The 14,562-nt window shown below is 45.8% G+C and overlaps 1 protein-coding gene across 1 annotated transcript in view; it reads left to right on the top strand.

The window, feature by feature from the left end:
• Positions 1-1,154: 1,154 nt before the first annotated feature.
• Positions 1,155-14,562, top strand: part of arhgap46b (Rho GTPase activating protein 46b) — a 92,422-nt gene continuing 79,014 nt past the window's right edge. The window contains exon 1 of the mRNA XM_039008316.1: positions 1,155-1,285. Coding sequence (XP_038864244.1) covers positions 1,272-1,285 — 14 coding nt within the window. The 5' untranslated portion in view covers positions 1,155-1,271. The remainder of the gene's footprint in view (positions 1,286-14,562) is intronic.

The raw sequence follows: 14,562 nt of genomic DNA, 5'->3' as shown, positions 1-14,562 counted from the left end.
TTATCATGTATTGTCTGTAGAAATTAAAATAAATGGAAAAATAAATGTATTTAACGAATGTTGCATTCTTTATAACAATATATGGCTGTTACTACTCCTTTTGTTTTCGCTATACATGGTGCTATTGCGGTCTTAACGTATATATAAAATTGCTGCATGTATTTGAATGTATGTTTTTGCAATTAATGTAAATGTTTAAATATATTTTATAATACACAGAAAACTAAAGGTTTAATTATCTATCAGACACTGCCCTCTCTACTATCTGTGCACTGTTGTTTCACACCTGTAAGTATACTCTTCTGATATGAAGATGCAAGGATCTTCCCCCCCCCCCCCCCCTAATTTACCTGGAAACGGAATCTCCCCCCAGTAATGTACCATATTGTATGATGTAAAACAAGTCCCTTCTCCACCTGGAAGAAAAGAAGCAACACAACTTTTTATTAGCACTTTGAAAGGGGCTACTGTATGTGAAAGAAGGTTTTATCATAACAATGCCTTGTACAGTTAAATAGATTTATCATACATATATTTTTATTTCCTTCGGTTTACCAGTGAACAGTTGATAGCGGTAACTAGTTTGTGAATAAAGTGTTGAATGCCAAGGTTTCCTCTTCACTTAATCTGGGGTGTGTTTATTTTTCATGTTCATCTCAGTCCTGCCAACTTTGATTGGGAGACTCTGTTACCAATGCCATATATGCCAATGTCTTTGTTGCACATTCATGCACTATCTAACATGTTTTTCTGGGTTCTGAATAACCACACATTTGATCTTGTTTCATATTCAGCCAGCAGGGGTCACTGGTTCTTTCAGTTTGGGAAGCCTTAATGACTAGCACATACAGTTTATAATCATGTCAGGAATTTGAAATCGCTTGACAACTGCATTGTTTTATTAGCCTAGTACATAAGCGTTCTTTCACAAACAGGTTGTTTGATGACGGACTCCACCATGCCGTGGTGTGTTTACTCTGTGTGGGCACTAGATGGGTGTATTGAATCATTTAGACACAGATCATCAGACCGCAAAATCGCGGAGAGGACAGTTCAATTACAGTCCTGTAGGGTTAAGATTCCACACAACTCAAAGGCATGGTGGAGTTTAGTGGAGGGGAAGGGGGGGGAAACGCCGACCGTCTGACTCACACAGACAGGGCAGGGGTGAGAGGCAGTACTCTGTGCTGTAGTTACGTGGAACTGCACATAGCTGGGAAATCTACAACACACATCTTTTTCCAACTTTTTGCGCATATAATGTGAGGAAAATGGCCGAGACAAGGTAAGCAAGTTACTATTGTACAGTGTATTGTCAATGTATGTTTTGATGAACGAAACTAGACGGATACAATTAAACACGTTTTTTTCTGTTGATCCTCGTTACAATGTAGCCGCTATTCAATTCTGCCGATTCATGACTGTCTGCTGTGCAACAGTACAATACCGCTAATAAAACAGGGCTGAAGTAGGCTAATTGACTGGCGATTAAGTTTCAAATTGGTCAAACCTTTATAGCAAAACGTTTTGTCTCGGTTTATCTTTTCGTGCCAGAAATTGAAACGTTCACTGTATTTGCAATTCAAAGGGTATGCTATGAAAATTCATAAGAACCAACATTTGTCAAAGGCAATTCGTTATTACAGCGTAATAATATCATGTAGTCAATGAAACGAACTAAAAGTTGATATACAGGACACTAACAAGATATAAAAACGAATGCATTGGGATAAATGTTATGGTATTTCAATAATTATTTGATTGTTCTGTATCAATACGCATTATTTATGGTTGTGGCTCTTTTTTTTCTAGACAGTATTTTTTTTTAACACACCCACTGCTCCTCGTGGGTGTGAAAAAGTAGAACCAGCCAAACCATGCCTCTGGGCAACTTCAACGTTCAAACACGGGAACTAAGGTTTTTACAATGGAATAGGTCTAATGGGTTAGTCTGGGGGAAACATGCCTGATCTTGACCGTTTGCATATCCGTGAACAGATGCTGAACGCGACAGGAGAGGGCTGGTTTGTTACACATGTTCCAGGACCTTCTCCTTCCCTCTGGTACTGTCAGTCACCCCCAATCCTGACTGCCAGGTGCCATCCTTAAAGGTCCAATGCAGCCGTTTTTATCTCAATATCAAATCATTTCTGGGTAACAATTAAATACCTTACTGTGATTGTTTTCTGTTAAAATGGTCAAAAAGAAAAGTATTTCTTAGAAAAGAGCAATTTCTCAAGCAATACTTTTTCAAGTACTGTAGCTGGGTTTCCAACCAATTGGCAACAGATTTTCATGCGAATACTCTCTAGTATCCACATAAAGAAAATATGCGCATTTTCCCACCTGTGGTGTGTTCCCACCAAATGGACTTTTTGCTGATAAAAGTCAGTGTGTCATGTCATAGTGCACACAAAATGTACTTTTCGATTGTACCGAATACAAATCTAAAGTTCAATATGTTTCCATCACATTTTCAACAATACCGATAGTTTTGTCAAATGTTTAGCAAATGTTCCTACTCTGGTGCTCTCTGGCCGACAGCTTGCAGATAGGCCTACAGTGTGGGTAGGCTGTGCAGGTATAGTCTACACAGGATGAGATGATTGTGGATAAGAGCGAGAATAGTTTTATTTGTCAAACACAGTCACGCATCGATCATAATGTCACCAGAATAAGACCCTAGATATTTATTGGAAAGGAGCATCAAGATCACAGTGCACTTTCATCATAATTTACTTCATCTGTAGCCTAATAAACTGCATTGTTTCCCTAGTAGTAGTGGGAGGACCACACACCATATCATCTTGTGACTCCAAGTTTACTTTGATAGGATGGTTATTATATCAATACAATACACACAATACCACATAACGACAAAGCGAAAACAGAAATACCTTATTTACATAAGTATTCAGACCCTTTGCCATTAGTCTCAAAATTGAGCTCAGGTGCATCCTGTTTCCATTGATCATCCTTGAGATGTTTCTACAACTTGATTTGGTGCGCATTTGGTGCTCACACACCTGTCTATATAAGGTCCCACAGTTGACAGTGCATATCAGACAGCAAAAACCAAGCCACGAGGTTGAAGGAATTGTCCGTAGAGCTCAGAGACAGGATTGTGTCAAGGCACAGATCTGGGGAAGGGTTCCAAAAAATGTCTGATGCATTGATGGTCCCCAAGAACACAGTGGCCTCCATCATTCTTAAGTGGAGGAAGTTTGGAACCACCAAGACTCTTCCTAGAGCTGGCCGCCCGGCCAAACACCACAATCGGGGGAGAAGGGCCTTGGTCAAGGAGGTGACCAAGAACCTGACGGTCACTCTGACAGAGCTCCAGAGTTCTCTGTGGAGATGGGAGAACCTTCCAGAAGGACAACCATCTCTACAGCACCACCAATCAAGCCTTTATGGTAGAGTGGCCAGACGGAAGCCACTCCTCAGTAAAAGGCACGACAGACCACTTGGAGTTTGCCAAAAAGCCACCTAAAGGACTCTCAGACCATGAGAAACAAGATTCTCTGGTCTGATGAAACCAATATTGAACTCTTTGGCCTGAATGCCAAGCGTCACGTCTGGAAGAAACCTGGCACCATCCCTACGGTGAAGCATGGTGGTGGCAGCATAATGCTGTGGGGATGTTTTTTAGCGGCAGGGACTGGGAGACTAGTCAGGATCAAGGGAAAGATGAACGGAGTAAAGTACAGAGATATCCTTGATGAAAACCTGCTCCAGAGCACTGAGGACCTCAGATTGGGACAAAGGTTCACCTTCCAACAGGACAACACAGGAGTGGCTTCGGAAACAAGTCTCTGAATATCCTTGAGTGGCCCAGCCACAGCCCGGACTTGAACCCGATCGAACATCTCTGGAGAGACCTGAAAATAGCTGTGCAGCAACGCTCCCCATCCAACCTGACAGAGCTTGAGAGGATTTACAGAGAAGAATAAGAGAAACTCCCCAAATACAGGTGTGCCAAGCTTGTAGCATCATACCCAAGAAGACTTGAGGCTGTAATCGCTGCCAAAGGTGCTTCAACAAAGTACTGAGTAAAGGGTCTAAATACTTATGTAAATGTGATATTTCAGTTTTACATTTTTAATACATTTGCAAAAATTTCTACAAACCTGTTTTTGCTTTGTCATTATGGGGTATTGTGTGATGAGGAAAAATAACAATGTAATCCATTTTAGAGTAAGGCTGTAAAGTAACAAAATGTGGTTAAAGTCAAGGGTTCTGAATTCTTTCCAAATGCACTGTATTTGCGCATACCGCCATTTCTAGCATAATTCATTTTACCAATCCAAAAAGATCCCACCATGTCGAATGAAAAAATTATTTGTTGGCATTTATAAAATTGTATCAAAACTTCCTGTTTCCATCACAGCTGTCCAGATTTTTGTTTTTATAAGGTAGGACTTCACAAACTGTGGATGGAAACGTGGTTAGTGTCTGTCTGTGAGTGGTCTGAGTGGGGAGGGGGAAACTGAAAACTGAAAACTAGCTGTTATTGGCAGAGAGGTTTGGAACTCTCCTTCTTATTGGTCTATTAACTAATTTACCACCTGGTGATGTCACCAGGCAGGCCAAACTCCATCCCAACTAAACAGACAGAAATGTCCGGTCTTTTCAAACATCTGTTACAATTTCACAGTATTATTCCAACCTCATAGTGTGTGTAACGGCTGTCCTCCTCCTCTTCGGAAGAAGAGGAGGAGTAGGGATTGGACCAAAGCGCAGCGTGGAATGTAGACATAATTAAGTTTATTAAAGTAAATACGAAAACCGAAAACACTTCAACAAACTACAAAATAACAAACGCACGTAGACTGACCTAAAACATGAGAACTTACATATAACACGAAGAACGCACGAACAGGTACAGACTACAACAAACGAACGAACAAACCGAAACAGTCCCGTGTGGTGCAACATACACAGACACGGAAGACAGTCACCCACAAACAAACAGTGTGAACAGCCTACCTTTATATGGTTCTCAATCAGAGGAAACGTCAAACACCTGTCCCTGATTGAGAACCATATAAGGCTAATTACCACTAACCTAAACATAGAAACACAAAACATAGAATGCCCACCCCAACTCACGCCCTGACCAACTAAACACATACAAAATTAACAGAAAACAGGTCAGGAACGTGACAGAACCCCCCCCTCAAGGTGCGAACTCCGGACGCACCACCAAAAGTCTAGGGGAGGGTCTGGGTGGGCATCTGTCCACGGTGGCGGCTCAGGCTCTGGGCGTGGTCCCCATCCCACCATAATAAATCCCCGCTTCTTTATCCCCCTCACAATGACCACCCTCCAAATAACCCCACCTAAATTAAGGGGCATCACCGGGATAAGGAGCATCACCGGGATAAGGAGCATCACCGGGATAAGGAGCAGCACCGGGATAAGGAGCAACACCGGGATAAGGGGCAGCACCGGGATAAGGGGCAGCTCCGGACTGAGGGACGGCAGCTCCGGACTGAGGGACGGCAGCTCCGGACTGAGGGACGGCAGCTCCGGACTGAGGGACGGCAGCACCGGACTGGATGGCGGATCCTGGCTGGCTGGCTCTGGCGGATCCTGGCTGGCTGGCTCTGGCGGATCCTGGCTGGATGACGGCTCTGGCGGATCCTGGCTGGATGACGGCTCTGGCGGATCCTGGCTGGATGACGGCTCTGGCGGATCCTGGCTGGATGACGGCTCTGGCGGGTCATGGCTGGATGACGGCTCTGGCGGGTCATGGCTGGATGACGGCTCTGGCTGGTCATGGCTGGATGACGGCTCTGGCTGGTCATGGCTGGATGACGGCTCTGGCTGGTCATGGCTGGATGACGGCTCTGGCTGGTCATGGCTGGATGACGGCTCTGGCTGGTCATGGCTGGATGACGGCTCTGGCTGGTCATGGCTGGATGACGGCTCTGGCTGGTCATGGCTCGCTGACGGCTCTGGCTGATCCTGTCTGGCGGAAGGCTCTGGCTGATCCTGTCTGGCGGAAGGCTCTGGCTGATCCTGTCTGGCGGAAGGCTCTGGCTGATCCTGTCTGGCGGAAGGCTCTGGCTGATCCTGTCTGGCGGAAGGCTCTGGCTGATCCTGTCTGGCGGAAGGCTCTGGCTGATCCTGTCTGGCAGAAGGCTCTGGCTGATCCTGTCTGGCGGAAGGCTTTGGCTGCTCCTGTCTGGCGGAAGGCTCTAGCGGCTCCTGTCTGGCAGATGGCTCTAGCGGCTCCTGTCTGGCAGACGGCTCTGAAGGCTCATGGCAGACGGGCGGCTTTGCAGGCTCATGGCAGACGGACGGCTTTGAAGGCTCAGTACCGACGGGCAGTTCATGCGGCGCTTGGCAGACGGACAGTTCAGACGGCGTTGGGCAGACGGGCAGTTCAGGCGCCGTTGGGCAAACGGGCAGTTCAGGCGCCGCTTGGCAGACGGGCAGTTCAGGCGCCGCTTGACAGACGGCAGACTCTGGCCGGCTGAGACGCACTGTAGGCCTGGTGCGTGGTACCGGAACTGGAGGTACCGGGCTAAGGACACGCACCATCAGGCTAGTGCGGGGAACAACAACAGGGCACACTGGACTCTCAAGGCGTACTATAGGCCTGGTGCGTGGTACCGGCACTGGTGTTACCGGGCTGAGGGCACGCACATCAGGGCGAGTACGGGGAGAAGGAACAGTGCGTACAGGGCTCTGGAGACGCACAGGAGGCTTGATGCGTGGTGCCGGGACTGGAGGCACTGGGCTGGAGACACGCACCACAGGGAGAGTGCGTGGAGGAGGAACAGGGCTCTGGAGACGCACTGGAAGCCTGGTGCGTGGTGTAGGCACAGGTGGTACTGGGCTGGAGCGGGGAGGTGGCGCCGGAAATACCGGACCGTGCAGGCGTACTGGCTCCCTTGAGCACTGAGCCTTCCCAACCTTACCTGGTTGTATGCTCCCCGTCGCCCGACCAGTGCGGGGAGGTGGAATAACCCGCACCGGGCTATGTAAGCGAACCGGGGACACCATGCGTAAGGCTGGTGCCATGTAAGCCGGCCCGAGGAGACGCACTGGTGGCCAGATGTGTAGAGCCGGCTTCATGGCACTTGGCTCAATGCTCAATCTGGCCCGGCCGATACGAGGAGCTGGTATGTACCGCACCGGGCTATGCACACGTACAGGAGACACCATGCGCTCTACTGCGTAACACGGTGTCTGCCCGTACTCTCGCTCTCCACGGTAAGTACAGGGAGTGGGCGCAGGTCTCCTACCTGACTTCGCCACTCTCCCTCTTAGCCCCCTCCCAAGAAATTTTTGGGGTTTACTCACAGGCTTCCTTGCTAGTCGAGTACCCTCATAACTCCGGTCCCTCTCTCCGGTTGCCTCTGCTCTCCTAATCGCCTCCAGCTGTTCCCATGGGAGAAGATCTCTTCCAGCTCGGATCTCCTCCCATGTGTAGCAACCCTTGCCGTCCAAAACATCCTCGCATGTCCACGAGTCCTGGTTTCTTTGCCGCTGTTGCTGGTTCCTCTCACGCTGCTTGCTCCATGGTTGGTGGGTGATTCTGTAACGGCTGTCCTCCTCCTCTTCGGAAGAAGAGGAGGAGTAGGGATTGGACCAAAGCGCAGCGTGGAATGTAGACATAATTAAGTTTATTAAAGTAAATACGAAAACCGAAAACACTTCAACAAACTACAAAATAACAAACGCACGTAGACTGACCTAAAACATGAGAACTTACATATAACACGAAGAACGCACGAACAGGTACAGACTACAACAAACGAACGAACAAACCGAAACAGTCCCGTGTGGTGCAACATACACAGACACGGAAGACAGTCACCCACAAACAAACAGTGTGAACAGCCTACCTTTATATGGTTCTCAATCAGAGGAAACGTCAAACACCTGTCCCTGATTGAGAACCATATAAGGCTAATTACCACTAACCTAAACATAGAAACACAAAACATAGAATGCCCACCCCAACTCACGCCCTGACCAACTAAACACATACAAAATTAACAGAAAACAGGTCAGGAACGTGACAGTGTGGAAATGTATGTAAAACAGAAAAGTCAGGTTTTTGACTGCATTGGACCTTTAGTGGAATCATGAGTGGGATGGGAGTGGACATATTTTATTCATCATTTAGCTCTTACACAGAGTCAATTAGCTATTGTTGGGCACATGTTTTAAACAATTGAATCAATTAGAAATCTAAAGATTCGGGTAGTTCAGCTTCACTTGATAGCCTGTAATCAGTTGTATAGTAAATAGTAAAGTAGTTAGAGCAGCTTGCTCTACTGAATAGAGATGCCTGTACTCTATAATCATACTTGAAGTGAGTCCAAGTTACACATTGTGAAGAGACTGAGCAAATGAAGGCAATGGAAGCATAACCTATGTTTTATTGTGGTATGGAAAATCCAAAGTTGGATTGTGGTCCGATTTTAATTATCAGTTTGTTGTCTTGAATCTTGTCAGATGTTCCTACAAATTGCTTGGTTTTGTTGCCAAAGTTTAAACACCAAGCACTATTGCATGTTCCAATTTGCTATTACTATTATATAAAGTATTCATGTACTATATTTCCATCTTCGTTTCCCACTGCTATTCTGTGGAGAGAGTGTGCATGCGTGCGTGGGAAAGGGACAGGTGCTTATACCCCCCCCCCCCCCCCCCCCACACTCTACCCATGGTTATCCCGGGTGAGCTGAAACAAATAGCGTTAGGTTCCGATGTCTTTAGTCACTCACACACCCTCCACCAGTTGTGTTTATCCATCATTAAACATCTGAAAGTTGTTAGCTGAGTAAAGCTATTCTATAATAAAGACAAAAATCATCTTTACTTGGATGTACCGTTATGGCTGAAGAAAACATCTCATGGGCTTTTATAATGGCCTTGTACTTGTGTAATATACGGTGCATTCGGGAAAGTATTCAGACCCCTTGACTTTTTCCACATTTTGTTAGGTTACAGCCTTATTCTAAAATGTATTAAATCATTTTTTCCCTCATCAATCTACACACAATACCCCATAATGACAAAACAAAAACAGGTTTTTAGAAATGTTTGCTAATTTATTACAAAAAATGAAATGGAAATATCACATTTACATAAGTATTCAGACCCTTTACTCAGTACTTTGTTGAAGCACCTTTGGCAGCGATTACAGACTCAAGCCTTCTTGGGTATGACGCTACAAGCTTGGCACACCAGTATTTGGGGAGTTTTTCCCATTCTTCTCTGCAGATCCTCTCAAGCTCTGTCAGGTTGGATGGGGAGCGTTGCTGCACAGCTATTTGCAAGTCTCTCCAGAGATGTTCGATCGGGAGCAGGTTTTCATCAAGGATCTCTCTGTACTTTGCTCCGGTCATCTTTGCCTCGATCCTGACTAGTCTCCCAGTCCCTGCCTCTGAAAAACATCCCCACAGCATGATGTTGCCACCACCATGCTTCACCGTTGGGATGGTGCCAGGTTTCCTCCTTATGTGACGCTTAGCATGTGGGCAATCCCTTCGACCTCGTGGCTTGGTTTTTGCTCTGACGTGCACTGTCAACTGTGGGACCTTATATAGACAAGTTTGTGCCTTTCCAAATCATGTCCAATCAATTTCATTTACCACAGGTGGACTCCAATCAAGTTGTAGAAACATCTCAAGGAGGATCAATGGAAACAGGATGCACCTGAGCTCAATTTCGAGTCTCAAATCAAAGGGACTGAATACTTATGTAAATAAAATATTTCTGTTTTTTTTAATTTTCTGCAAACCTGTTTTTGCTTTGTCATTATGGGGTATTGTGTGTAGATTGCTGAGGATTTTATATTTATTGAATCCATGTTAGAATAAGGCTGTAACATAACACAAGTCAAAGGGTCTGAATACTTTCCGAAGGCACTGTAGTTGGTATTGTGATTACTACTGGCTAAGGCCACCGCTGTTGTAGATTTGTTGTAATGGCTTTCTCTCTTCCGGTGCTCCTCTCCATTCACCTGTCTCTCCACTCTTTCCTGTCACCAATGTTCTGTGAGCCCAGGCACGCCAGGCATGTGGGACTGTTTTTACTGGTCAGGGTCAGTTTGTGCTGACTGGGAGTTTGGGCCGAAAAGCTGCATTGTTGGGCCACTGACTGCCGGATGAACCGGAGGGAGCTAACCATTGTGGACATCATCAATGACCATTTTAGATGTTGTCAAAAAAAACTTCAGTCTTCCACAGCTGAGTCGGTGTGTAGTAAGATGGTTGTTGTTGGTTGGTTGATGGAAAGTAACTGTTTGCGTGCACGTTACTTTATGTGTATTTGTGTGGTTGTTTCCATTGTTGTTGTATACCTGTAGGCTACAATAGGTTTGAGTTAGCACGGTTAAACTGTGAACCCCATAGTTCTTGGATGAGACCGGGCAGGGAGGGTCAGTAAGAGGGTCCCCCAGGCATGGTAGGGTGTGTCCAGACAGGCCTCATAGACTAGATGTAACATCGTGTAAATCCGGGACACGTTTGATGTGTTTACATAAGACAGAAAGTTACTTAAGGCAAAAACAAAAGTAGTGTAGTTGGCCGGGGTGGATGGGTTTTTGTATAACACAAAACTCTAGCAATCGAAAGGTTGGACAAAGTTAGTATTTTAGCTAATTAGCAACTTTGCAACTACTTACTACTTTTTAGCAACTTTTCAACTGCTTAGCATGTTAGCTAACCCTTCCCCTAACCTTAACCCTTTAACCTAACTCCTAATCCTAACCTTAACCCCTAACCACTAGCCTAGCTAATGTTAGCCACCTAGTTAACGTTAGCCACCTAGCTAACTTTAGCCAAAACAAATTGGAATTCGTAACATAATCATATGTTTTGCAAATTCGGAACATATTGTATAAATTGCAATTCGTAACATATCATAGTGTGCGGGTTTCAAATTTTTTCTCATCGTAACATATCATATGAAATGGATGATGGACATCCACAAATTAATACATACCATACGAAACGTAACATATTATACTAATTGTAGTGTCACAAATGTCATTTATTATGTTACGTCTTTGCCTGAGTCCACGTTGGTGTGTCAGTGCAGAGACCTTCTTTACTGGGGTGGTTTGGTGCTGTCTGAATAATACACCTCTGTGGGGATGGAGATTGCCTGGCTACCCAGACTCCTTGCTCCGGCCAAACGCTACGCCCCGCCCACAGACGTTAGTTTCTTCTCCGCAATGAGTCTGAATCTGAGTACCTCCCTGACCCTTCACCGAACGCAAACACATTAGGGGTCGTCGGATTGGTCCAGAAATCAATGGGTTGGGCCAGAGCCAGAACACACGTGGGTAAAGCGGCGGTTGGAACATTCGCAATTGGCTTTGATACTCTGATTGGTTAGAGACGATCCAATCGCTGATGACTATGTTTTGTACAACACCCCTCGTGCCCTTCATCACCAGAAGCGACTTCAATGATGGCAGTCTCAGACTAAAGTATGTGGCAACCAACAGAGCAGCGGAAAGAATTTAGTGTGAGTCAGGGAGACACTCCTCTCATCTCCAGAGCTGTAAGGATGTCTGTCCGAGCTGCCCAGGCCATTAATTAATGATACTGGACTGCTACACACTACAGGCCATTCACCCACCAGTGTCAGAGCACTTCTAAGACCTGACATGTAAGTTAGTCATGACTTTGTAACAACACAAGACAATCTAAAGCAACATCTACGGATTAACTGGTTAAGCAACATTGTCAACAATAATATGAAACAACAGTGATTTTGGTCACTCAGGCTTCTGAGTGGCGCAGCAGTCTAAGGCCCTGCATCTCAGTGCTAGAGGTATCACTACAGACTCTGGTTCAATTCCAGGCTGTATCACAACCGGCCGTGATTGGGAGTCCCATAGGGCGGTGCACAGTTAGCCCAGCGTCGTTATGACGTTTGGACGTCATTGTAAATAAGAATTTGTTCTTAATTGACTTGCCTAGTTAAATAAAGGTAAAATAATACTAAATAAAATATCAGATGAAAGGCCTGGGTCAAACATAGAATTGAACCCTGAACGGAACTCCAAGAGCCTGGTCAGACCAAGTTTCTGTAGTGTATCTACACTCTTAGAAAAAAAGGTTCTATCTAAATGCTTTGAATGACCTTTTTGGTTCCATTTAGAACCCTTTTGGTTCCAGGTAGAACCCTTTTGGGTTCAATACAGAACCCTCTCCACAGAGGGTTCTACATGGAACCCAAAAGGGTTCTACCTGGAACGCAAAAGGTTTCCACTTGGAACCAAAAAGGGTTAGAAGAACTGTTACTATTCACCTCATGGACTGGCCACCCTTCAGAGCCTGGTTCATCTCTCACCGTCTTCCTAGGTTCCTGCCTTCCAGTGAGTTTTTCCTAGCCACTATGTTTCTGCCTCTGCATTGCTTGCTCTTTGGGGTTTTAGGCTAGGTTTCTGTAAACCACTTTGTGACAACTGCTAATGTAAAAAGAGCTTAATAAAATACATTTGATACATGTCAATATTCCAGATTGGAAAACCCCCAGCAACCAACACTGGGGATAACGTTACTCTAATGACTAGTTATTTCCAGAAACCTTTCAGTTGCCTTAACATTCCCCAAATACTCCTCCAGTCCAAACCTCTTGGCTCCTCTCCCTTTCTGTTTGGTTTTACCACTACCCAGTAGGTGGTTGTCTGGAAATAACTCACAGTATTTAACTGGTCTAACTGGCCCGTACCCCTGGCGTGGTGGTCCTTGGGACTGGGTCCCAGAGTAGTAGTCTGTAAAAACGCCTGCTCATTAAGATGGGCAGAGATGGCCCGGTTTCAGTGTTTTAGGCCATTACCACAGCCAAGCCTTGATGTGCTACATTGACTTTACTCCTGGGCCATGACTGGAAGACCCATACCAGGAATGTTTACAAAAGTAATGCTTTTAAATTGATGGTAATTTATGCTGTATATATTTTGTGTTTTTGCAATTCCTGATCTTGTTTTTCTTCCAATGGGTTGGCAGTTGGCTCCAAGCCCTTCGAGTGATGACGAATAGGCTATACACCTGTAGATGATGTGATTACTTACCTGCCTGCTTCCTTGTGACTACTAAAAGTACAAAGCAACATTTGAAAAGTTTGGGTTAAGGGAAGGATCAGAGGAAAGCTTCTGTTGTCAACCTTGCATCTATCTCCTGTGCTAATTTATTGGGGTATTTGTGATTTTGGAGAAGAGGTTGGAGGGGAGGAGACTTTCTCACAGTTGGTGTTGGATCAGCACTCTTCTGCAACAAATCTCAGACGAACTTTAGAGTCATTGACATCTCCATGGTAACAGTGTTTGGAGTGGCGGCTGGCTGGGTAGAGGTGTTGACAGAGACCTAGTGTCAGGGACTAGGAGGGCTGTTGATAGGCATTGTGTTGATGTGTTCTGCTGTTTGCTGAGTAAAGCCTCCTTTTGCTCCTGTAAACACAGTCATCCCTCACAACACCATGAGAAACCATGTCACACAAGACAGACTTCTTCTCTCCTCCATTCAGCCCCAAGTCTGTCTTCTCCTGTCTCCAGAAGCTTGCAAAATCATCTTTGACCATTTACAGTTGCCTGGTCAGAACAAGACTTCTACTGAAGGGTTCATGGTTTAGCCGTTTTCCATGAATAATCGGCCTACGGTTTACCTGCCAGATTCACAGAAGGCTCTTCAAGGAGGGATTTTCTTTTTATGTGTCAGAGTGTTTGCATACAGCCACACACACACATTCACACACACAATGCATGGGTCTGTGACTAACCTTGTATTTACCCTGGAGTCAAACAGCTCAGTCAACACAGTGGTGTAGCCCAGGTCAGCATGCAAGGCACCATGCCTCTCAGTCTGAATGTAGTGGCTTGTTTTCCTCTCTCACAGTGGAAACTCTGGATATTCCTTTGTCTCTTAATCACCTGGTCAATGTTGCAGTAAAAAGGGTCCCCCATGACCCAGGCCCAGCAGACTGACCGGGGAGGGAGGATCAGCTTGCAGGATGGAAAAAGGCTCAGTGGTGGGCACCACAGTGTCCAGCCTGCCTCAGCCCAAACAGCCTTTCCTTTCCTGTGCTGAACCGGTGCTTGGCTGCTGGTGTGTGTGTGTGTGTGTGTGTGTGTGTGTGTGTGTGTGTGTGTGTGTGTGTGTGTGTGTGTGTGTGTGTGTGTGTGTGTGTGTGTGTGTGTGTGTGTGTGTGTGTGTGTGTGTGTGTGTGTGTGTGTGTGTGTGTGTGTGTGTGTGTGTATGATGGTTAGAGCGGGTATAGGTTGGGTGAGACAGACAGATACAAAACAGTGACCACCACACTGTCTGTCAATATATCCCACAGGTGGTTAATTACACCCTGTCTCTACCAGCAGGTCTTATAGTCTTTGTGTGTAAGTGTGTGTGTGTGTGTTATGGATGTGACAGTGGGTGATGGAGAGGGTCGTGGTATTGCAGCTGTTCTGGTTGTCCTGATGTTTGCACGTGCTAACCTCTGTGTAACCCAGGACCTGACTGGGGCCCTGTGTCTCCCAGGGGAGGGCCCCTAAGGACGGTCATTAGTAGAGTGGATGTGGGCCTGACGCCT

The sequence above is a fragment of the Salvelinus namaycush genome, chromosome 14 (genome assembly GCF_016432855.1).
Source record: "Salvelinus namaycush isolate Seneca chromosome 14, SaNama_1.0, whole genome shotgun sequence".
In the NCBI taxonomy this organism is placed as follows: Eukaryota; Metazoa; Chordata; class Actinopteri; order Salmoniformes; family Salmonidae; genus Salvelinus; species Salvelinus namaycush.
Note: the sequence above shows the minus strand (reverse complement) of the source record. Positions and strands in the feature narration are given on the sequence as shown.